Source organism: Jaculus jaculus, chromosome 9 (assembly GCF_020740685.1).
Source record: "Jaculus jaculus isolate mJacJac1 chromosome 9, mJacJac1.mat.Y.cur, whole genome shotgun sequence".
Lineage (NCBI taxonomy): Eukaryota > Metazoa > Chordata > Mammalia > Rodentia > Dipodidae > Jaculus > Jaculus jaculus.
This window is the reverse complement of record NC_059110.1, coordinates 109315030-109339677: the sequence shown is the minus strand read 5'-3', so window position 1 is coordinate 109339677 and position 24648 is coordinate 109315030. Positions and strand designations below refer to the sequence as shown.

The 24648-nt window shown below is 43.5% G+C and overlaps 1 protein-coding gene across 3 annotated transcripts in view; it reads right to left on the bottom strand.

Annotated features, from left to right (window-relative positions):
* Nucleotides 1-1406: 1406 nt before the first annotated feature.
* Nucleotides 1407-24648, bottom strand: part of Skap1 (src kinase associated phosphoprotein 1) — a 360283-nt gene continuing 337041 nt past the window's right edge. For 2 of the 3 annotated variants that reach the window (XM_045159249.1, XM_045159251.1), the window contains 2 exons: nucleotides 5796-5806; nucleotides 1407-1660 (listed from right to left, as the gene is read on the bottom strand). In XM_045159249.1, the coding sequence (XP_045015184.1) occupies nucleotides 1567-1660; nucleotides 5796-5806 (105 nt within the window). In that variant the 3' untranslated portion in view covers nucleotides 1407-1566. Of the gene's footprint in view, nucleotides 1697-5697; nucleotides 5807-24648 lie in introns of all 3 variants that reach the window. The other variant, XM_045159250.1, reaches the window with a different exon arrangement.

Here is a 24648-nt window from a genome sequence, read left to right as displayed (position 1 = left end):
GTGTCTGGAGCTCGTTTGCAGTGGCTGCAGAGCTTGTTGTGCCCATTCATTGTCTCTCTCTCTCTCTCTCTCTCTCTCTCTTAACCCCTCAACCCCTTTTTCTCTGTTAAATAAATAAATAAATAAATAAAATAGTTTAAAAAGATATTAAAATGTGTAATGAGAGCTGGGCATGGTGGCACACACCTTTAATTCCAGCTCACAGGATTTCATGGTCACCCTGAGACTACATAGTGAATTCCAGGCCAGCCTGGGCTAGAGTGAGACCCTACCTCAAAAAAAGAAAGAGGGCTGGAGAGATGGCTTAGCAGTTAAGTGCTTGCCTATGAAGCCTAAGGACCCCGGTTCGAGGCTCGATTCCCCAGGACCCACATTAGCCAGATGCACAAGGGGCGCACGTGTCTGGAGTTCATTTGCAGTGGCTGGAGGTCCTGGCGCGCCCATTCTCTCTCTCTCTACTTCTTTCTCTCTCCATCTGTTGCTCTCAAATAAATTAAAAAAAAAGAAAGAAAGAAAGGCCAGGCTTGGTGGCACACACCTTTAATCCCAGCACTTGGGAGGCAGAGGTAGGAGGATTGCCATAAGTTTGAGGCCACCCGGAGACTCCATAGTGAATTCCAGGTCAGCCTGGGCTAGAGTGATACCCTACCTTGAAAAACAAAAACAAAAAGTAAAAAGCTGGGGAGATAGCTGAATTATTAAAGGTGCTTGCTTACCAAGCCTGATGGTCTGGATTCAATTCCCCAATACCCACATAAAGTTAGATGCAAGAAGTGGTGCATGCATCTGGAGTTGGTTTGCAGTGGCAAGAGGTTTTGGTGTGCTCGCCCATAATGTATTTCTCTCTCTATCTCTCGAGTAAATAAATAAAATTTTAGCTGGGCATGGTGGTGCACGCCTTTAATCCCAGCACTCAGGAGGCAGAGGTAGGAGGATCACCATGAGTTTGAGGCCACCCTGAAACTATGTAGTGAATCCAGGGCTGGAGTGAGACTCTACCTTGAAAAACCAAAATAAATAAATAAATAAATAATTTAATTTTTTTTAAAAAAGAATAGGGGCTGGAGAGATGGCTCAGTGGTTCAGGCTCTTGCCTGTGAAGCCTAAGGACCCAGGTTCAATTTCTAATTTTTCTCTTTCTCTCTCAAATAAATAAATAAATGGGAAGAATAAGTAGACAACTAAAGGAAGTCAGAGAAACTGACCAGAAACCAGTAGACCTGGGTTCCAGAAATGACTCCCCTGAAAGACAGCTATGAGTATCCTTCCTGAGCTGGGCTCTCTCTCTCTCTCTCTCTCTCTCTCTCTCTCTGAAATGATCTTTCTCACTTTGTTTGGTGATGACAAGAATACCCAGAGGTGTCATTTTGATTTTCAGAAAGGAATTCAACACCATCACACATGGCAAAGAAGCAAAGGTAAAGTTTATTTGTGCCTTGCAAGCCAGCCACTATCAGCAACAGAGCTCCTTCCAACTCTCCTTCCCCACCGCCTTCTTTGTCATGAGCCTGTGGAAGCAGCAGATGTGGGTGTGCGGACCTGGTTGGAAGCCAGGAGGAGCGAGGCTTAGCGATAGGTTTGGTGCACCATCTTCTTCGCACTTGTCTGAGTAACGGAGTCCGTGTCCAGAGGAAGAGAACAGCAGCTGTCGATGCTTTTTCTGAATAAAGAGGGGCCAGAGAGAAGAATATGTTTCCTAAAGGGGAGGAAAATGCCTGAGTTAGCTTTTAGCATTTGGAATATTGAAGTATGACTGGAGATGGAGCTTAGTTGGTAGGGTGCTGGATTAGCAGGTGTAAAGCCCTGGGTTTAATTCCCAGTACCAGGCTGAGAGATGGCTTAGCAGTTAAGACACTTGCCTGCGAAGCCGAAGGACCCATGTTTGACTCTCCAGATCCCACATTGCCCAGATGCACAAAGGTGAGGCAAATGTAAAGTCGCACATGCCCAGTAGATGGTATAAGCGTCTGGAGTTTGATTACACTGGCTGAGGCCCTGGCATGCCAACTATCTCTGTCTCCATCTCTGTCTCTCTCTAAAATAAAAGTAAAATAAAAATTTCCAGCACCACATAAACTGGATATGGTAGGATTATGCCTATAATCCCAGTACATATGAAGTGGAGGCAGGAAAATCACAAGTTCAAACTCATTCTCAGCTACATAAGGGAGGTGGAGGCCAGCCTGAGTTCCTATTTCCAGACCAAAAACAAACAAACAAACAAACAAACAAACAAACAAACAAACAAACAAACAACCTCAATCAAAACAAAAACCAGGGGCTAGAGAGATGGCTCAGCAGTTAAACTGTTTCCCTGCAAAGCCTAATGACCCGTTTGATTCTCTAGTAACCACGTGAAACCAGATGTGCAAAGTGGCACATGTGTCTGGAGGTTGTTTGCAATGGCTGGAGAACCTGGCACACCCATTCTCTCTCTCTGTCTCCTTGAACATTAATAAAATAATATTTTAAAAAGCTTTAAAAATACAAAGATGGCTGGGTGTGGTGGTGCATGCCTTTAATCCCAGCACTCAGGAGGCTGAGGTAGGAGGATCGCTGTGAGTTTGAGGCTACCCTGAGACTACAGACTGAATTCCAGGTCAGCCTGGGCTAGAGTGAGACCCTACCTCGAAAAGCCCAAAAACCAAAAACCCCAAAAACAAAAAAAAACTCAAAGATGTAAACCAGGCATGGTGGCACACATCTTTAATCCCAGCATTTGGGAGGCACAGGTAGGAGGATCACTATGAGTTCAAGGCCACCCTGAGGCTACATAATGAATTCTAGGTCAGGCTGTACTACAGATGCTACCTTGAAAGTTAAAAAAAAAAAAATTACCAAACAAAGATGTTTGAGCTGGGCATGGTGGCACTTGAGAGGCAGAGGTAGAAGGTTCACTGTGAGTTCAAGGCCATTCTGAGTCTACATAGTGAATTCCAGGTCAGCCTGGGCTAGAGTAAGACCCTACCTCAAAACAAAACAAAACAGGGCTGGAGAGATAGCTTAGCAGTTAATCGCTTGCCTGTGAAGCCTAAGGACCCCGGTTCGAGGCTCGGTTCCCCAGGTCCCATGTTAGCCAGATGCACAAGGGAGCGCACGCGTCTGGAGTTCGTTTGCAGAGGCTGGAAGCCCTGGCGCGCCCATTCTCTCTCTCTTCCTCTATCTGTCTTTCTCTCTGTGTCTGTCACTCTCAAATAAATAAATAAATAAATAAATAAATAAATAAATAAATAAATAAATAAATAAAACAAAACAAAACAAAACAAAACAAACAAAACATAAAAGTTCATGGCTTAGTGGTGAACTTGCCTGCAAAGCCAAAGGACTCAAGTTTGGTTCCCCAGGACCTACATGAAGCCAGATGTACAATATGGTGCATGCATCTAGAGTTTATTTACAGTGGCCAGAGGCCCTGTTGCTCCCATTTTGTCTTACTCTCTCTCTTTCTTTCTCTTTGTCTCTCTCTCTCTCTGCTTGCAAATAAATAAAAAAAATCTTTAAAAAAATAAACAAAAAAGAGCCCCAAAAGTAAGAAACAATACAAAGATATAGAAGGATTAATACTACCGTGGCTAGCTTCATTTTCTTTGTAGCCTAGGCTGGTTAGGTACTAGCTACTTAGTCCAGGCTGGCCTTGAAATCATGGCACTCCTCCTCCTCCCTTTTCATTGCATAGCAGTACACTCAATTCTCTATTCCCTTTTTCGAAAAACAAAAAAAAATTCTTTGAGAAAGAGAGATAGAGAGTCAGATAGAGAATGGGTGCTCCAGGGCCTCCAGCTACTGCAAACAAATTCCAGATGCATGCGCCACCTTGTGCATCTGGCTTCACTTGGGTTCTGTGGAATCAAACCTGAGTCCTGAGGCTTTGCTGGCAAGTGCCTTAACTGCTGAGCCATCTCTCCAGTCCTTTACTCTCTTTTCATTGCTGCTTTTTGTACATATCTCAAAATGTATTCCATACTAGCTTCCCTTCCAAAGTTTTTTTTGTTAGTTTGTTTTTTGTTTTTGTTTTTTAAGCTAGTGTCTCACTCTAGGCCAGGCTGACCTGGAATTCACTATGTAGTCTGAGGGTGGCCTCAAACTCACAGCAATCCTCCTACCTCTGCCTCCCGAGTGCTGGGATTAAAGGCATGAGCTACCACGTCTGGCTCTCAAAGTTTGTTTATTTACTTTGCAAAGTATCCAATGCCATGAATGTACTAAATCTACTTGACTTGGGTCATCTCTAGTCCTTCGCTATTGCAAACAAGTAACCTTGTATGCATATCATTTGGTTTGTGTACAATGGCAACTGTCGACTAAATTCCTAGGACTGGAATCGCTGGGAAGAGATAAACAACTTTAAGTAAATGACAGAATGAGAAAAGGGTGGATTTATTTAAATTTGACAGAAAAATTCTAGCCCTTCTGCGCTCATGGCCAGGAAATAGAGGGCCCATCAGGAAAGTCATAAAGTCAAACCTTGAGGGGCGGGCCTGAAGTGGTGCTTTATGGTTCACACGAGGGCACTGGAGAGCAAGATCTCTCCTTATGTAGTTTCCTAAATGAATTCACTCAGCTACTGTTGTACCCTAGAGCAGGCCCTGATCTGAAGGACTGCAAGGACAGCTTGTGTCACTGCGATGCTGACACCATCCTTCACCCTCAGAGAGAAAGAGATAGATGATATTTAGACAGATAGAACGGGCTGGGGTGTGCCACCACATCCGACTTTGGATTCTTTAAAAAAAAAAAAAATATTTAAACCAGGCATGGTAGCACATGCCTTTAATCCCAACACTTGGGAGGCAGAGGAAGGAGGGATCAATGTGAGCTTGGGGCCAACCTAAGACTACATAGTTAGTGAGACCCTACCTTGGAAGAAAAAAAAGTTACAAGCTGGCTCAAAAAAAACCCCAAAACCAAACAACCAACCAAAAGCTGGACGTGGTGTGATCACTGTGAGTTTGAGGCCAGACTAGGACTACAGAGTTAATTCCAGGACAGCCTGGGCTAGAGTGAGACCCTACTTCAACCCCTCCCCCCCCCAAGATTTATTTACTTATTTTAAAAATTTTATTTTTATTTATTTATTACAGTCAGAGAGAGAGAGAGAGAGAGAGAGAGAGAGAGAAAATGGACATGCCAGGGCTTCTAGCCACTGCAAACAAATTCCAGATGCACACGCCACTGTGTGCATTTGGCTTACATGGGAAATGGGGAATTGAACCTGGGTCCTTAGGCTTTACAGGGATGTGTCTTAACTGCTAAGCCATCTCTCCAGCCCTGATTTATTTATTTGCAAGCAGAAAGAGATAGAAAGGAGAGACAGACAGAGAGAATGAGCCAGGGCCAGGACCTCCAGCTGCTGCAAACCAAACTCCAGATGCATGTGCCACTTTGTGCATCTGGCTTTATGTGGGTACCGGGGAGTTGAACCCCGATCATTAGGTTTTGTAGGCAAGAGCCTTAACCACTGGGACATCTCTCTAGCCCTTGTTTTGAATTTTTTGACACTTTTAGTTGAACCCAATGCTCACAACAACACAAACTTAGGAAACAATGACAGACTTGATTTTTGTTCAGTTTTGCATCAGTGGCATCACGCTGGGAGATGAAGAAAAGCTACCTCAGCGACAAGCCTCAGCCTCACAGAGCAGCAGTCACGGCCATCACGGCCCACCCTCAACAGTGCCTCACCCATGGCTTTGATACCTGAGCTTCATCTTTCTTCTACTTCAAAGGCGGTGGTGAGGTACTCCCTTGGGACAATTCCAACGAGGCTGTTCAGTTCTCCTACCCACCAGCCGTACCTGTTAAATTCCTGCAAAATGCAAAGAGGGCGGTTGTGGTTAGAATTTGGTCATAGTTTCTATAAATCCCTTACAATGATGGCAAGAGAAATCTGCTGCTGGTTTCTCGGTTTACCATGAGCAGGAACTGTTAATATTCTCCACAGGATTTCTACCGTTTTTTTTTTTTTTCCTACTTTTTTTTAGGGTCTCACTCTAGGCCCAGGCTAACCTGGAATTCACTATGTACTCTCAGGGTGGCCTTGAACTCACAGCAATCCTTCTACCTCTGCCTCCCGCGTGCTGGGATTAGAGGGATGTGTCTCCATGCCTTGCAGATTTCTACATTGGACAAAATCATCCAGAGGAAGAAAATTCATTCATTTTGCCATTACCCTGGCTATACTATAAATTTAGCATATTTGCATATTTGATGGCATTGCTGAACCTGAAAGCTGTATTTGTTTTTTCAAGGTAGGCTATTGCTCTAGCCCAGGCTGACCTGGAATCTACTCTGTAGTCTCAGGGTGGCCTTGAACTCACACTGATCCTCCTATCGCAGGCTATCAAATGCTGGGATTAAAGGTGTGCACCACCACACCCAGCTGTTTTTTTTTTTTGTTTGTAGTTTGGTTAGGAGTTAAGGACTATGTTGTCCAGGCTGCCTCAAACTTGTGATTTTTTCTGCCTCAGTGCTAGGAGTGCATGTTTGTATCACCCATTTAAAAATATTTCACTGGGGCTGGAGGGATGGCTTAGCAGTTAAGACATTTGCCTGCAAAGCCAAAGGACCCAGGTTTGATTCCCCAGGACCCATATTAGCCAGATGCACAAGGTGTGGTGTGCATGCATCTGGAGTTTGCTTGCAGTGGCTGGAGGCCCTGGTGTGCCCTTTCTTTCTCTCTCTGTCTCTTTCCCCCTCTTTCTCTGTCAAATAAATAAATAAATAAATAAAACATATAAAAAACATTTCATTGGTTAGGTGTGGTGGTGCACGCCTTTAATCCCAGCACTTGGGAGGCAGAGGTAGGAGGACTGCTGGGAGTCTGAGGTCAGCCTGAGACTATAAAGTGAATTCCAGGGCAGTCTGGGCTTGGGTGAGAACCTACCTTGAAAAACCAAAAAAAAGTGTTTTTTTTTTCTGTTTTTGTTTTTCATTTATTCATTTGAGAGAGGGAATGGGTATGGTGCTGGGTCATATGGTAGATCAATCTTTAGCTGTTTTAGGAACCTCCACATTGATTTCCACAATGGCTGGACCTTCCACCTCTTTTTTTTTTCAAGTTTTTTTTTTTTTTTTTTTTTTTTTGAAGTAGGGTCTCACTCTGGTCCAGGCTGGCCTGGAATTCACTATGTAGTCTCAGGGTGGCCTTGAACTCATGGTGATCTTCCTACCTCTGCCTCCTGAGTGCTGGGATTAAAGGCGTGCGCCACCACGCTCGGCCCATCTCTCCACTTTTAAAGTCAGAAAATAAGAATACACATGTATACATATGTGTTTATGAGGGTGAGTGCGTGTGTGTGTGCCATGGTGCATGTGTGGAGGTCAGAGGACAACCTTCATGTCTGTCCTCACTATTCTTCCTCATTTGACTCAGGGTTTTTCTGGATCTCACTTTGCTATTTTTTTTTTTTTTTTCAAGGTTGGGTCTCACTTCTCACTCTCGCTCAGGCTGATCTGGAATTCACTATGTAGTCTCAGGGTGGCCTGAAACTCTCAGTGATCCTCCTACCTCTCCCTCCTGAGTGCTGGGATTAAAGTCATGCGTCACCACATACAGCTTCACTGATTTTTTTTTTTTTTTTTATGTGTGGTTTTTCGAGGTAGGGTCTATAGCTCAGGCTGACCTGGAATTCACTATGTTGTCTTAGGGTGGCCTCAAACTTGTGGTGATCCTCCTACCTCTGTCTCCCAAGAGCTGGGATTAAAGGCATGCACCACCACGCCTGGCTGGTTTTAGGGTTTTTATAGCCCAGGCTGGCCTTGATCTCTTTTTTTTAAAATTTTATTTTATTTTATTTATTTGAGAGCGACAGACACAGAGAGAAAGACAGATAGAGAGAGAGAATGGGCGCGCCAGGGCCTTCCAGCCTCTGCAAAGGAACTCCAGGCGCGTGCGCCCCCTTGTGCATCTGGCTAACGTGGGACCTGGGGAACCGAGCCTCGAACCGGGGTCCTTAGGCTTCACAGGCAAGCACTTAACCGCTAAGCCATCTCTCCAGCCCTGGCCTTGATCTCTTGATCTCCTATCTCCACTTCCTGCGTTCTGGGATTGCAGGTGTGTAGCACTATGCCCAGTTTAGATAGGACGGTAGGAAGGTTTTTGTTTTTTTTTTAATTTTTTTTTTATTTAGATGGGTCTCACTCTCGATAGGAAGGGTTTTAAAAATTTATTTATTTTTAATATTTTCGAGGTAGGGTCTCACTCTAGCTCAGGCTGACCTGGAATTTACTCTGTAGTGGCCTTGAAATCATGGCGATCCCCTTACCTCTGCCTCCAGAGTGCTGGGATTAAAGGCGTGTGTCACTGCACCCGGCTTTTTAAAAAAATGTCTATTATTTATTTATTTATTTATTAGAGAGAGAGAGTGAGAGAGAGAGGGCACACCAGGGCCTCCAGCCACTGCAAACGAACTCCAGTCGCATTCTGGGGAATCAAACTGGGGTCCTTTGGCTCTGGAGGCAAACGCCTCAACTGCTAAATCATCTTTCCTTAAATATATGTAGTTTAATATATATTATTTATTTGAGAGAGTGAGTGAGGCCTCTGTCAGCCTTCTGACCAAAGTCAGCTCGCTTAAGCTAAGCATGTGTGACGTGTGGTGTGCAGGGCTCCCGTAAGTCCCTGGCTCCGGGACACCAGTCAAGACTCCTGACTTCAACTCCTCCTTCGCCGTGATGCCAGTGGGGAGGAACTTAAAGCCTGAGAAGGTGCAAAACAGGAAGCAGATGAGGCTCGGCAGGGTAAGTTACCCTGGGCCAGACTCCCAGCCGGTTTGCTCTTGCTTAAGGGGAACACTGACCTGCCGACTGCAGATGTCGTGGCCTCACCACAGTGGTGAGGTTGGAAATGAGGGAAAATCGACTCTCTGCCCTTCAAAACACAAAGAGCAGCAGAAGAGTGAGGAGGATGGCCCAGTCTCGCAGACCATATGTATCTGGCTGTGAGAGCCTGGGAGCTTAATCAAAGCACCTACAGGTCCTGGGATCTGACTGTCTTTTCCAGATTTCATCCCCTGGCTGGATACCCGAAAAAGAGCTGCAGGGCGGAGATGTTTAAAGCATGAGTGGACGTTTCTAGCTCCTTTCCCACCGCCACCGCCCCCCATGCGCTGCTGCAGCCCAGTCTGAACACCACGAGGTATTTTAAAATAATTTCTACTTTGATGAATTGCTGGGGAGTCCACAATTGCTCATAATCAAAGGGAGAAAAATGCAAATGAGATCCGGCCGAGAACTATCACCACCAAACGTTTATTTCACTGCACAGTGCCAAAAAGAATTAAAACAACATTAAACTCACAGCAATCATGTTTAAGCCCTCGTTTCCAAGTGCCAAATTGCACCACTCTGGATCATACAGATGTTCGTTAATTATGCTAATTTTTATTAAACTATTAAAATGGAGAGAGCACTGGCTCAGCCAGGCAGACCCCAGCTCTGAATGAACTCTGCTCTTGTCTAGAGGTGCTAATTTACTGTGTTTTCATTAAGTTGCTGATTCTTGGATTTTTAGTCTCAGGATGGCTGAGAGAACTGAATTTCTGGGAACAATGTTTTCCATGAAGTCTGACTGCTCTTTACCCAGATGTTTGGGGAGATTGGAAAAAACCCCTGAGAGGCTCCCAGGAGACCTACAATCCTCAGGGTGGGAGTGTTTCTACCTCCCAAGTGGGGGCCCACACCTACACGTGACAACATTGGGGCCTCAGCATTACATAATGCTCCCCCCTTCTTAACCCTAGGTATGGTACGAGTCAGATTTCAATGGTGAGGAATTATTACCTAGAGATGCTTTTCGATAAAAATATAAAAACTGGAGGCTGAGGTAGGAAGGTCACTGAGAGTTCAAGGGTAGCCTGGAGCTACAGAGTGAGTTCCAGGTTAGCCTGGGCTAGAGTGAGACCCTGTCTCGAAAACGCCACATGTCTTGTTTCTTGCCAATCATGCGTTTAGAAGCCTTTTATCTAATCCAAAAGAAGTATGTGATGTTGCTTGTTTTCATCTTAAGTACTTGAAGGTTTGAATAAACGTTTATTTTCTCTCAACTCCAACCTTGCCAAATCGCCCACTAACAAAGAAGTTTTGAAAATGAAAGTTTGTTGTTTTGGGTTGGATTCTGTTATGAGGATGGGGAAGCTATTGGCCTGGATGGGCAGAACGTTGAGTGAACCTGAAATAGACACAGTGCTCACCATCAGCAATAATCAAAAGTGTTTATGGGAGATTGCACACTGCCGTAAAGGATTTATGCTGCTAATCTCCATCAACAAGGAAAAAAAAAAAAACCCTACCAAACCTGCCATAAAAAGAATAGCAAATTCTATAAACAAAAAGCAGTATGGCCACCAACACCGGGCATGAAGCACAGCTTGACTCTGCCTCCAGTGGCTTCCTATTGCTGTTTATGGTTTCAAGACTATCATGGACCTCCTTGGTGCTCCTCCTGTCACAGGGCCCTGAGTCTCCGTGTGGTGCTGTAAATACCCTGTCAGTAGGTGTCACAGGATATCAGGGGGGAAAACCAGCGGGCGCCTATCATAAGCCTTAAAAGAGATTAAATACCCCGACTCCATGATTGCTACATTTTAATTTCTCTCCTCCCTGCTGGTTCCTATTTGTATAAGCTCTTCCATGGCTCCCCTGGAATAGCAGACATGACCTAGAATGACCATCCTGTCTTGGGATGAGAATTCAATTTCTGGGCTCAGTGAATCCTAGGCTGTTCCAGCAAAAGGAACTCACCATCCTCTGGGGTGCGGAGTCTTAAACTGAAGTCTGTGAACCCTTAGTTTGTCTATGGATGGATGCGAAGGACTCTTTGAACTTCCTAAAATTGGAGTGAAATTCCATGTGTATGTATCTGTGGGTCTCATTCACGGGGCAAGGCCCAGACTTCTTGTTAGATTGTCAAAGGGATTATGAACCAAGTCCCATAGTTATGATGAACCAGCACTCTAGAAGAAAATACAGTGGCCTTTATGATCTGGCTTTATACCTTGGCCTAGTATAATCATTCCTACCTTTATTAAAAAAAAAAAAAACCAAAAAACAAATAGAGCTGGAGAGATGGTTTAGCAGCTAAGGTTCTTGCCTGTGAAGTCTAAGGACCCAGGTTTGATTCCCCAGTACCCTCGTAAACTAGATACACAAGGAGGGGCATGCATTTGGAGTTCCTTTGCAGTGGCTAGGCACCCTAGCACGCCAATTCTCTTCTCTCTCTCTCCCCCTTTTTTCTCTCTCTTAAATAAAATAAATGAAATTAAAAAAAAATACCAAGAAAGAAAAAAAGAAGGAAAGAAAGGAAGGAAGGAAGAAAGAAAGAGAATCAGGATTTCTTGTTCCTCCCTGGTTGGGTTTTCTTGGCTTGAGTCCTCCAGCTGCAAAGTCTGTTTCTTCTTCAAAGTTTGACTGACTTTGCTTTTCCTATCAAAGGCTCTTTAGCTGTGAATTAAAAGTTGTGGTACCTTCAAATATATATATTTTCCTGTTTTTTCAAGATAGAGTCTCACTCTAGCCCAGGCTGACTTGCAATTTACTATGTACTGTCAGGGTGGCCTCGAACTCATGGTGATCCTCCTACCTCTGCCTCCCAAGTGCTGGGATTAAAGGCATGCGCCACCATGCCCAGCTCCAGTAAAATATTTTTAATTATTTATTTGCAAGTGGAGACAGATAGACACAGAGAAATAAAAATAGAGATAGAGCCAGGTGTGGTGGTGCATGCCTTTAATCCCAGCACTCGGGAGGCAGAGGTAGGAGGATTGCCATGAGTTCAAGGCCACCCTGAGACTCCATAGTGAATTCCAGGTCAGCCTGGGCTAGAGTGAGACCCTACCTCGAAAAACAAAAAAAAAACAAAAAAAACAAAAAAAAATAGAGATAGAAATAGATAGATAGATAGAGCGAGAACAAGAGAGAGAGAGAGAGAGAGAGAGAGAGAGAGAGAGAGAGAGAATATGGGTGTACCAGTGCCTCTAGCTACCCAAAACAAACTCCATATGCATGTTCTACTTCGTGCATCTGGTTTTATGTGGGTACTGGGGAATCGAACCTGGATTGTTAAATTTTGCAGGCAAGTGCCTTAACCAGCCATCTCTCCAGCCCTTGTTCATACTTTTATTTATTTCTTTGCAAGGTGCAAGAGAAAGAGAGAGAGTGTGCATGTGGGCCTCTGGCCACTGCAAAGGAATAGCCAGCTGCAAATGAACTCCAAATGTGTGGGTCACTTTGTGCACCTGCCTTTATGTGGTTCCTAGGGAATCAAACCTGGGTCCTTTGGCTTGACATGCAAGTGTCTTAACTGCTAAGCATCTCTCCAGGCCCCTCATAGCTTTTTTTTTTTTTTTTAATATATTATGTACTTATATGAGAGAGAGAGAGAGAAAGAGGCAGAGAAAGAGAGAGAGAGAGAGAGAGAGAGAGAGAGGGAGGGAGAATGGGTGTGCTAGGGCCTCCAGCCACTGCAATCGAACTCCAGATGCATGCGCTCCCTTGTGCATCTGGCTTACGTGGGTCTTGGGGAGTTGAACCAAGGTCCTTAGTCTTCGCAGGCAAGCACCTTAACCACTAAGCCATCTCTCCAGCATCCCCCCCCCCCGCCCCCACAGCTTTTGCTCAAATTCACATATGGCATTTGCAGTAAGCCGCCTGACATGCTCAGTTCCCTTGAGAATATTCCTCACAGAAACATTGTCTTTTTACATTGACTTGGGCTCCAAGCCTCTGTGGAACAGGATTCTCAGAAAATGTCTCATACTTTTGTTCTCCTAACCATCAAAGTTCACTCTATCAGTATTGTAAATAAGAGAATTCCTCTTTGAGAGAACAATCAATCAGCCCTAATATGAAAGATCAATAAATGCTTGATATATGTATGGGAAAAGCCAATCAATCACAGGAGTATTGGTTTATGATTTCTTCCATTAGAGCTTGTGTACCATACATTATCATTAGTAAATATGTGAAATTTGAAGTCTTAAGCAGAGGAGATTATAATATTCCAGGAACAGCTCAGAAACATCACATATCTACACTGGGTTGGCCTACAAAAATCTCTGCTCCTAAAATCTAGCTTTGGAAATTGTAATGCTTTCTTATGATATCACTGATTCTTTAAAAATTAAGGAGGCCAACTCAGCTTACTTCCAAGTGCTAGAAAAAGAAGGATGGCCGAGACAGGAATCATTTATCCATTATTCAGCACAAATAGTTTTATGAAGAGATGTTTCCTCAAGGAGAAATTTCAGAAGGGGCTGGCCAGGTGGTCAGTGGTTTCACGGCATTGGGAAGGACTAGAGTTCAGCCCTTGGCAAAAACCTTGGTCAGCTTGGTGGCTTCTCCAGATTATGCTATATACCCTGTTTAAGGTTCTTGGCAGTATTTTCTCTTTTTCTATTATTCAGAATTTTGGTCTATATATCATAATAAAAATGAATCATTAAATTTGCCTCAATTGAGCCAGTTTTATTTATTGTTACATTTCAGGGAACTTGCTATCCTGAAGATGGATGGGCCTAGATACTGTGGAAGCTATGTGAGTGTAAGTAAGCAAGGGAACACAGGAAGGTTCCTGTGGCCAGCCAAAGCAGTCAGAGGCTTGCAGTGACAAATCTACAAAGCCCACCCCAGCTAAGAATGAAGCATTCTGGCTGGGCGTGGTGGCGCACGCCTTTTATCCCAGCACCCAGGAGGCAGAGGTACGAGGATGGAGGTGAGTTCAAGGCCAGTCTGGGGCTAACAGAATGAGTTCTGCGCTAGGGCGAGTGCCTCGAAAAACAAAAACAACACAAAACAACAAGAACAAAAGAATGGAGCATTCTGAGAAGAATGTGTGGTCAGTATGGAGGGCGTGACAGCTCGTGAGTGAGGCATATGTCCAGCCTGCAGTGTGACGCCCAGCTCCTAAGGAGGAAGGGGATATATGGTGAACTAGCCAAGGTCAGAGAGTGTGCACACAACAGACACTGTTGGTGATGGAAGTGTGTGCATATGGGACAGAAAATTTCTAAGCTGAGGGGGTAAGGGAATGTGAAACAGCTGTTAAGGAAAGAGATAAGAAAATAGCAAAGGATTCAGGTGTGAGGATGCATGCCTTTAGTCCCAGCACTCAGGAGGCAGAGGTAGGAGAATGGAGGTGAGTTTGAGGTCAGCCTGGGCTACAGTGAGACCTTACCTCCAAAAACTGAAACATACCAAAAAAAAAAAAAAAAAGAAAGAAAGAAAGAAAGAAAGAAAAAAGAAACAAAAGGAAAGAAAGCCCCACACGACTTCAACTTCGTCTAAAGAGAGAAAGGAAAGGTAAACACATTACAGATGGGTGGAAACAAGGTGTGGAGTACAGAATTCAGGAACAATAGAGACAGTATCATTTCCGAGCTGATAGAATTGTGAGCCCATGTGAGACGGGCATATTAATATGTATTCCATAAACTGCGCAGCTCGAAGCTCGCACAGCTCTGTTTTGCTCTGACCGCAGTACCAGCCTCAGGCACCACAACACAATTTGGAAACAATGTGACGGAAATGTTTAATCTGCTCGGCCCATCTGTGCTGCGTATTTCTCCAGATCTCCCTGAGAGAGGCGCCTTGAATCTCCACATTGCCTTTAATATACTCCTAAATCACCTCCCCACTGCACTTCAAGGGCCATTGCTACAATATCACAGGTTCATCTAAAGTGCAATGGGGAGGGGGGCTGAGGGGAGGTGCAAACTGGGAGATTTTTTATTTTAAAATAATTTCCAGACATTGTCTTTCCTGTTTCCTTAAAAAAAGAAAAAAAAAAAAAAAAAAGAAAAGAAAAAAGTTATTTTACTGTTGCCGTAAGGTTATTGAGGTTATTTGGTGCAAAACAGGGTAGGATAGAGTGGAATCATTCTCCTAAGAATTATTTTTAGTAATCTCCATTCTCTCAATTGGACTTGAGGGATGAGCAGTTGCTTGATTTCTCTTCTGCTTGCACCTTGCTAGGGTGAGGTACTCATCAGGGGCTGTGGCTCTCTACACTCACGGTAGTGGGTTTGAACTTGGTAGTTCCTAGGGCCAGCCCTGACCCTAGCCCGCTCTAAACAAAGCCATCCTGTCCAGGACAAGTATGCATTTAGTCCTTCGCCAATGTCCCCTCATCAGGAAAGGACACTTTATATTTTTAATTTTAGCTAAGATTTCCCCTCTTTTTAAGTGTGGGTGTTGGGTGCGGGACTTTTGTGACCTTTCCCCATTTGGTTTGGCCAGCGTGAGCTGTTTGGGGTTCAAATGTAGGAAGCTGGAGTGGAGCTTCAGGAAAAGAGGGGATGAGAAGTCACCATGGTTCAGAGCCTAGACAAATGGAAGAGAGTTGCACATCACCAAGAAAACTAGGATTCCTTTTGCTTTGTGAATTAAAGAAATGAATAATTTAGTCCTCAAGATTGTTCCGGGGAGGGAAAGGCAACGTCCCAGTTGCGGAGCCCTACAGCCTTGTCGGTGTGTTACATCATCTGCACACATAGGCGTTTCCATGACAACAGCTTATAGCTTCATTTCCTGGATCCCTCTAGGGGGTGTCACAGCCAGATCCACCTGCTTTTCACCCTACCCTCGGTGGGGTCATGGTAAGGTCGCCAGAATAAATGAGCGCGGGTACTAATGATCTGTTTACTGCTGTTTATGCGCTGTGAGTGTCAGGGGCATGCACATTTAGAGAGCTCATTATGGTTGCAATTAGAATGCACCATCGCTAGATATTTAACTCCTTTTTCTTTTAAATTAGCATTTTAATAACATTCTTTGAGCAGAGAAACAAAATGACCATTTTTCACGGACAAACTTCTAGCTGTAGGTGCAACTTTAATGGCAAAGTTGTGAAGGGGAAAGAAGGGAGAAAAAAAGGGGGGCCGTTTTTACTACTTTCACCCTCCTCCTTACCAAAAGGATATTTTTATTTGCTTTCTAACACTCAATTTCCTAAATTTGTTTTGAATCCAATTATTTTGGGTGGTTTAAAGTACCACACTCTTGTTGGACGGAAATTAGCAGCGATTGAAATTAACTTTTTATGTGACCTGTGAAAGGGGCTAAAATAATTACAAGTGTGCAGGAAGAAATCCTCTCTCCAAAAGACCCTTGCTGTAGAACTGGGCTGGCTGTGATCCGATGATATTATCAGAATATTTTTATCCTGTAACCACAGGGGCTTTTTTTTTTTCCCTTTAAAAAAGGTGATTGTGATTATTGTTTCTGTTACAATTCTTTAGGATAATCTTATCAAGGGTAAGGGATGACAAAACATTACAAGCAGGATAAATAAGAGGCAGAAAGAATGAAAACCATAAATGGTATGATTTACTATTTATAAGTGGTCAGATCTTGGAGCATCAAGAAGCAGGAGGATTGGAGCAGGAAAGACACAATGTAGAAAGTCACTTGGTCAGGCTGTTCTTAAGGCACTGCTTTTCAGAAACCAGCCAATATCTTTTCTAGGTATTTACAGATGCTCTGTTTGTGTAAAGTACAGTGAAAAATAACAATTTGAATGTTTCGATTATCTTTCCCAGTCCCTTCCATTTTCATTATTTATTTCCTATAAATCGGGATCTGGCTGAACATAATTCTGCAGACAAGGAGGTGGATGGGACAGCCAATGTGAACGAGGAGATGGATGGTCGGTGCGTGTAAGATAGATGCTATGAGTTTATGAAAAGGAGCAGTGTGTCTGCATGCGAACATCCACAAAGTAGAGCAAGTGAGCATGTAAACTAGAATGGATATTTGTAGCTAGAGAAGAGGTGCAAGGCTGTGGGAAGGGGCACCGAGAGCCTACCCTTCCGGAATCCACGTCCAAGTTCCGCCTAAGATGTCCCAGGCTTGCTGTGGCTTCTGTGAGCCTTACCAGTCTTTCCCTGACAACAGACGGGATTTCACAGCCAGAAGACTTGGGAGGTCAATAGTTGAAAAGCAAGAGTTAGAAAGAGAGATCTTTATCCACAACAAAACAATCCCACTAACCCCACCCCGCGCGGAGAGAAGAAAAAAAAAAAAAAGAATTTGTTTTAAAGACGTAGCAGAAAAAGAAAAGAAAAGAAGCCTTCCTAAAAATGCAAGTTTAAAATGTTTATGTTTTTGTATCAGCCTACTTGCACCTTAGAATCTGCCATTTCATAAATAAAATACTGATGGCACAGGCTATAATTTGGTGATAGCTACCCCAGGACATATCTAGATGCACTTCTGTTATTTTAATTAAATACTGCATTATGGCTTGTGACAACTACATAGTTATAGCGTAAATGAATTCAGAATTAAAGTGTTACTTAGGCAGCCAGTCATTTTTGTTTCGTTCCTCAGTTTTACAAAGCAAAGAGCTATAAAATCAAGATGTTTGTTCATTTACAGATGGAGTAGGGTTGTTGTCGCTGTTTTTTTTTTTTTTTTTTCTCCTTAATCCTCATGCACAAAAGGAAGACAGAGCTCAGAATCTGGCTCCCAATACTCCAGGCTTGTGATGCACATCATAAAGAGGGGCACATCCTCTTGTCTATAATGTGAGATGTTGAATATTAATTGCTGGTGTTATGCTTATCTTTCCAACCGGGTTCTGTCTTTTCACAATTATCCTGATGGGCTGCAGTCTTGCATTGCCAGGATATTTTTTTTCTTCTTCTTTGTTCAACAGTTACCAGTCTATTTTATTTTATTAAAAAAAAAAAGAATTGTGAAGTTCACAGTGCCCCAATAAAAGGAAGTTTTCAGTCTCTGGAGTTCTTCCCAAACACAGAAGATTAGATTAGTAGGAACAGAGAAACTGTTGGGTCTCTTTCTAAATAGATGATACACATTCCTTCATTTAAAAGAAAAAAAAATCTATTTAACTATATTAATATTTCCTTAGTGAAACTGGAGAGACATTTTGATATAATCAACTGGTCAGTTAAAATGTCACTTCTCTAGCAAATCATGAGAAAAGTTCAGAATTTTCTCATTTATCAGGTGTAGATTCTCACTCAAAATCAATGGTATTGAGCAAATGGATTTTTGTTCAAATCTGGGGGCTTAGCTGTATTTTTAATGTGTCATGTCAAGATGAAAAAATTTAAATAGTGAGTTTTCTCAAACCATTGTCTATGATTTCTAGTGTAAGAATCAATTTGATTTTTTTACTAGCATTAAATATCATGTCTATGAATGTCTGCAAATTCCAGCTTTCTGTGTTCTAAACAATTGTCCCAAGTCCCCCTGCCAAACAGTGAATCCTATAACTCGAGCAGAAATCACTGCTCTGTATGTTTGCAATGACGTTATAATTTGCTTCAATATTTTGTGTGTTAGGTGGGAGCGCTGAATCCGTACAACTTCAAGAAACCTGGCAGGAGAGGTTCAGGGAGGTTGAGTTCCTTTTGAGAAAAATAATTACAAAGGAACAAAGCTTTTGCGACTGCTTTTAAATAGGGTATATCACTGAAATGTCACCCAGCCTCTTTGGCAGATTAGTGAGGAGTTTATTACTAAATCTCCGTCTAATAAACGTGCAGTTGACTCTGGAGGAGCTGTTGTTATAATACTGGCGGTGGGGAATGGAGGGAACGTCACAGTTAAAGACACAAATTTTCCCTGTAATATATTCGAATGGAAACCTCTGAATCCAATACTACATGGGCATATCTAATAAATTCACAATATTTCAGTCTCAACAGCCTTCACCGGTTAGTTTTAAAGATTTATGTGGTAAAAAATTACTCAGTGATGAATATGGTTTATTCTGTGCGGTATTGGAGGTATAAGGAATTAAACTACTGTCTTTAACAGTGAATTTATTATTACCTCTGTCAAAAGACGAAGCCTTTAACAGCATTTGTTATAAATTCACTGCAAAATAAATGGCTAGAATTTTTTTTTCACTGGAGTTCGTAAAGCACTGGGTGATTCTGAGCATTAACCTAACCCTGCTGTGGCTTATGTGGTTCTAGGTAAACATTCCTGTCTGGGCCTCATGGTTAATTATTTGGTGTGGGACTTTCCACCTGACCCCTTTCTCTCTCTCTCTCTCTCTCTCTCTCTCTCTCTCTCTCTCTCTCTCTCTCTCTCTCTCTGTGTGTGTGTGTGTGTGTGTGTGTGTGTGTTGGAAGTGAAGGAGTCCTGTCTAGGACAACTGTTTAGGAAAAAGATTAAAGAAAATGCCAATTGTATTCTCTTTTTAAAAATGGGCTTTATAATAGATGGCTAGGATTCACGGGATAGGGTTGTTGTGCAGTTGGGCTGCTTGTTAGCCAGCTTACATGCATGCATATGCACACACATAAACACCCTCTCCCTTTTGTCCTCTCTTGGAATGGGTGTCCCCTCATTTATAAAAATTACCTGGAAGGAATGAGGCTGCCAGGGTTTGTTCTAGACGATTGGTTCCTGTCTGGGGGAAAGGAATGGCCTCTACTGAATTTGACCGGTGTATGACCGTTGCCTTCCAGCTGACCCCAAATCGTATTCCCATCCTCCTAACTCTATAGCCTCCCGTAGGGGTTATTAATGAGAGAAAACAACATCATCATCATCATCATCTTCGTCATCACAGCACAGTGTTGACCCGCTTGTTAACATGAAATAGGGTGGTGGGGAACAGCTTTTGCGTTTCTCTTCTACCTTCATAAATAAGAAAAGATATTTTCCAATGGTCTACCCCTGCCCACCCCTTTCACTTAGGTCAGAGGTGAATAATAGCTCTTTGACAGGCATTGATCAGCTTCATGCCACTGTTTGGACAGTCTGTGCCCCAGGCCTATATTCTCCCCACTTACCACCCCCAAATTACCTCCCAAATAACCCCCGCCCATCCCCCACTCAGTCAAAGGGTATGATGCTTGAGGAGGTCCTAAATGGACACTAGATGTCACCAAACACCTCCTTTCCCTCAGAGCCCTGATTTTTTTTTTTTAATCTTTCATTTAAAGCAATTGAAGGAATTAACTTAGCGGTTTTTATGATGGTTGTTTATGATGAACATCCAACTGAGCGCACTTAAAACAGGAAGTATTTTGACATTCAGCTTTTTACTACATACAAACCTTTCAGAGAGGAAGGGGGTCAAGGGAGGAGAAAAGTCTATATTCTTAAGTAGTCCTTTGAGAGAAAAAGTAGAGAAAACTGGGTCTTTAAAAATCCCATTACAATAGACATGATGTTATGTTAACAAGTCCAGGTGGGCGGGGACAGGCCTTGGTGCATTCAGATGACCCAGCCAGGATCCGACCTGAGTTTAAGCAATTCTACCTAAGGTGACAAAGTGTACTCATCCTTTCCATATAAAGCCCATGGTCATCTAACACTATTCCATGATAAGTTGGACTTTGCCTATAAGGCTTCTTCTTTCCTTTTCCTTTTTTTTTGGTTTTTTGAGGTAGGGTCTCACTTTAGTCCAGGCTGACCTGGAATTCACTAGGTAGTCTCACGCTGGCCTTTAAATTACAGTGAACCTCTTACCTCTGCCTCCTAAGTGCTGGGATTAAAGGAAAGTGCCACCATGCCTGGCCCCTGTTTCTATTGGCAGAGAAGGTAGTTCAAAGTCTGGTATGCTTGGGCCAAGGGGACATTTTCCCATCCCAACCAAGCCACTATGTTGATATCAATCTTAAGTGATACCCAACTTGTTTCAAAGATGATTTCCATGGAAACAAGGCCTGGACAAGACCTTCCAGAAACTGAAGACCTATTCATGAAGGACCCAACCCAAACTCAAAAGATGTATGTATATTCCTGCCTCAGTTTGCTCACTTTTTAAAGGAGACTCTTCTTTCCATCCAATAGAGAAAGTTTCTCTCTCTGTTTTTCAAGGTAGGGTCTCACTCTGCCCAGGCTGACCTGGAACTCACTCTGTATTCCCAGGCTGACCTTGAACTCACAGCAATCCTCCTACCTCTGCCTCCCAAGTGCTGGGATTAAAGGCACACACACACACATCTGGTGAGAAAGTTTCTCTTTAATTTGTTTTTACTTGCAGATTTTATGTTATTACCATAAATGAAGTGTGGGACCATAGGCTTACTTTTCCAATGGGTGTTCAGTTAAAACTCACCTCAAACAGTGGAAGATTCACCTGTATTAGTTTTGTTTTTGTTTTTTTCAAGGTAGGGTCTTACTCTAGCTCAGGCTGACCTGGAATTCACTATATACTCTCAGGGTGGCCTCGAACTCATGGCAGTTCTCCTACCTCTGCCTCCTGAGTGCTTGGGATCAAAGGCATGCACCACCATGCTCACCTGTATTATTTAGAAGGAATGTTTCCTAGTGAGATATCTTGCAGGCAGGAGGTCGAGTCACCTCTCTGAGAGTCGGACTTGTGACTTGCCTTATCCGAATTAGAGGCATCTTACCTCTTTGTCTACCTCTGAGAACAAGTGACCAGAGTGGTCCACAGAAGGGCCTTATAATCCTCAGATACAAGCAACTAAACCAGGGTTGGCGTTGTCGCACGGAGGGTGATTCAGCACCTGCCCTGTCATGCCTGGTGCCAGGCTGAATGGATTTTTGGAGTACACCTGTTGTTGAACCCCTGCCAAGAACTGATGGCCACTAACCCCCAAATCACTTTTCCCCGCTGTTGATGCTTGGAATGTCAGACAGGACCGAGCAGCAGCCTGTGTGTATTTCAAACACAGCAGATGGATTTTTATATTAGCTCCTATTTCATGTTCAGGCAGAGCGACCGCCACACTAAAACCGCAGCCTCGGTGCTGCCGAATTTGCTTCTGTGAGATTAATTCTGTGAAATTAATTGGGACAAGATTGAAAAGGAAATTAAAATGCAGCTGAGTGAACAGGCCTTTCAAACACCTTTTCTCCTGCTCTATTCAAACTTGGATTCTTGCGGTGGTCGCTAGCGTCGTGGGAAGTAATTTACGAGAGACAGGCTCTCAGGAGCCATCGGTTACGTATGAAGAGACCTGCGCCAGCGCTGCAATCTGGAGCCGCTGAAGAGCACTAAACACCCTGCTGTGGCCTGAGCTGTGTCCCCGCGCTAGGGAGGAAGGAAAACTCAGTCCCTTACCAGAAGAAGCTGTTCAGAAATACCTGGGCCCGGAAGGAATGTGGGAACATTCACTAGATGTTCAGATCTGCTGCTTCCTTATTAAAATCTGCCTTTAATATTCTTTAAGACCCAAATTGGAAGTCAGTGGATTGAGTGGGCGCGATGCTGCACGGGGCCTAGGAATGTTCGGGTGGGCTGAGGGGAGGTCGGTGGGGGAGCTTCTGCTGACTGTGCCCTGTTAACTGCTGCTGAGCATGGGTAAGTGGCTGTGGCCTCTCTTGGAAGAGAAGTTTAGAGAGTCCATTGGGTGTCAGTGAGGAAACCTCTCAGATCAGGAAAGTCATGGTGGATTTCCAGACAGGCTTTTTCACTGGGTTGGCTTCAAGCAAGTACCTTTAACCACTGAGCCAGCTTTCCGTCCCACACTGGGTAGTTTTCTATATCTAAGTGAGGGCATTTTGGGCCTCACAGTCTATGAAGTGTTGAATTTTTTTTTTTTTTTTTTTTTTGGTTTTTCGAGGTAGGGTCTCACTTTAGCTCAAGCTGACCTGGAATTCACTATGTCATCTTGAACTCACAGTGATCCTCCTACCTCTGCCTCCCAAATGCTGGGATTAAAGGCATGAGCCACCATGCCTGGCTCCTCTTATTGGCTCTTAATGAACCATTAATTTAGTCATCTAGCAAGTAGACAACACTGACCCAAAGGGCACTTTAGTAGTAGTGGATGGAAGCAGAAGGTAATACTAGTTGCCATTGTTTGAGTGTCATATTCTTTACTCACACAAATTCTCTGATCACAATAACCCTATGAACAGAAATTATCCCACTATTTACAGATAAGGGAATTAAGGATTAACAAGATTAAGTGACTTTTCCTAGGGTCACACACATAACTCACTTGTTGTTGCATCAGCACATGTGATAGACATTTAGTTAACTATGGGATGCATCTTTCTTTTTACAGCCAATCATCTCTAGAGATTCTCTTTCCTTTTTTGAGGGGAAAGAGTTCAAGGTAGGGCTTCCCTCTAGCCCAGCCTGACCTGGAATTCACTCAGTAGTCTTAGGGTGGCCTCAAACTCATGGTAAACCTCCCACCTCTGTCACCCAAGTGTGGGGATTTAAAGGTGTGTACCACCATGCCCAGCCTTTTTTTTTTTTTTTTTTTTTATTGCTGGGTGTGGTGGTGCACACCTTTTTTTTTAAAAAAAAAGATTTTATTTTTATTTATTTATTTGAGACAGAGAGAGGGAGAGAGAAGGAGAGCGAGCAAGTGAGCCAGAGAGAGAGAGAGAGAGAGAGGGAGGGAGAATGGGCACACAAGAGCCTCTAGCCACTGCAAACAAATTCCAGATGCATGTGCCACCATATGCACCTAGCGTACGTGGAACCTGGAGAATTGAACCTGGGTCCTTAGTCTTCACAGGCAAGTGCCTTAACCACCAAGCCATTCCTCCAGATCCCCCCTTTTTAAGGAAAAGGATTAGCATCTCTCTTTTAAAACTATTTTATTATTTTTTATTTATTTATGAGATACAGAGAGAGAGAGAGAGGGAGAATGTGTATCTCAGGGCCTCCAACCACTGCAAACAAACTCCAGATACTTGTGCCCCATGTGCATCTGGCTTATGTGGGTTCTGGGAGATCAAACCTGGGTCCTCAGGCTTTGCAGACAAGTGCCTTCACCGCTAAGCTCTCTCTCCAGCCCAACATCTCTCTTTTGAGAATCCTTCCTGCTCAGAGGTAAGACTTGAAGAATCCTCTGAGGTTGGCCCTAGAGCTCTAGGATGCAAGTCTGGATCTTACTTGGGTATCTGTTAAGAAATGGCTAGAGCCCAGAACTAAAAAGCTGACTTCTTTTTTTTTTTTTTATAAATTATTTATTTATTTATTTGAGAGCGACAGACACAGAGAGAAAGACAGATAGAGGGAGAGAGAGAGAATGGGCGCGCCAGGGCTTCCAGCCTCTGCAAACGAACTCCAGACGCGTGCGCCCCCTTGTGCATCTGGCTAACGTGGGACCTGGGGAACCGAGCCTCGAACCGGGGTCCTTAGGCTTCACAGGCAAGCGCTTAACCGCTAAGCCATCTCTCCAGCCCAAAAGCTGACTTCTTTCTCCTCCTATCTGTTCACCCTACTTTCCTACAAGGGCTTCCTTCCTTTAGTCCAATCTTTTCACAATATTTCTTTTATTAAGGGGCTTGTTGGTAAAGGGCTTGCTAGGTTTGATCCCTAGCATGGCAAAACTTTACTTAGATAAAGACAGTGGATAAACCAACTGCAGCTATGACGGCAGAAGTCAAAACAGCGTGTAGTTGGACATTTTGTGGTTTAAATGGAACAAGTAATTAAAACTAAGATTGCTCTGTGTGGGACAGGCCCACTGTATTTAGTATGGGAATGTCTAAGGTGGAAGAAACCTTAGGTGTTATTAGCACAGCTCCCTCATCTTAAAGGTGAGGAAAGAAGTCCAGGTAAGTTGAGCTGTGCATCTTTTTAAAAAATTAAATATTTTATTTATTTATTGGAGAGAGAGAGTGGGGGAGGGAGAGAATGGGCATGCCAGGGCCTCCAGCCACTGCAAACGAACTCCAGGCACATGTGCCACAATGTGCATCTGGCTTTCCATGGGCTCTGGGGAATTAAACCTG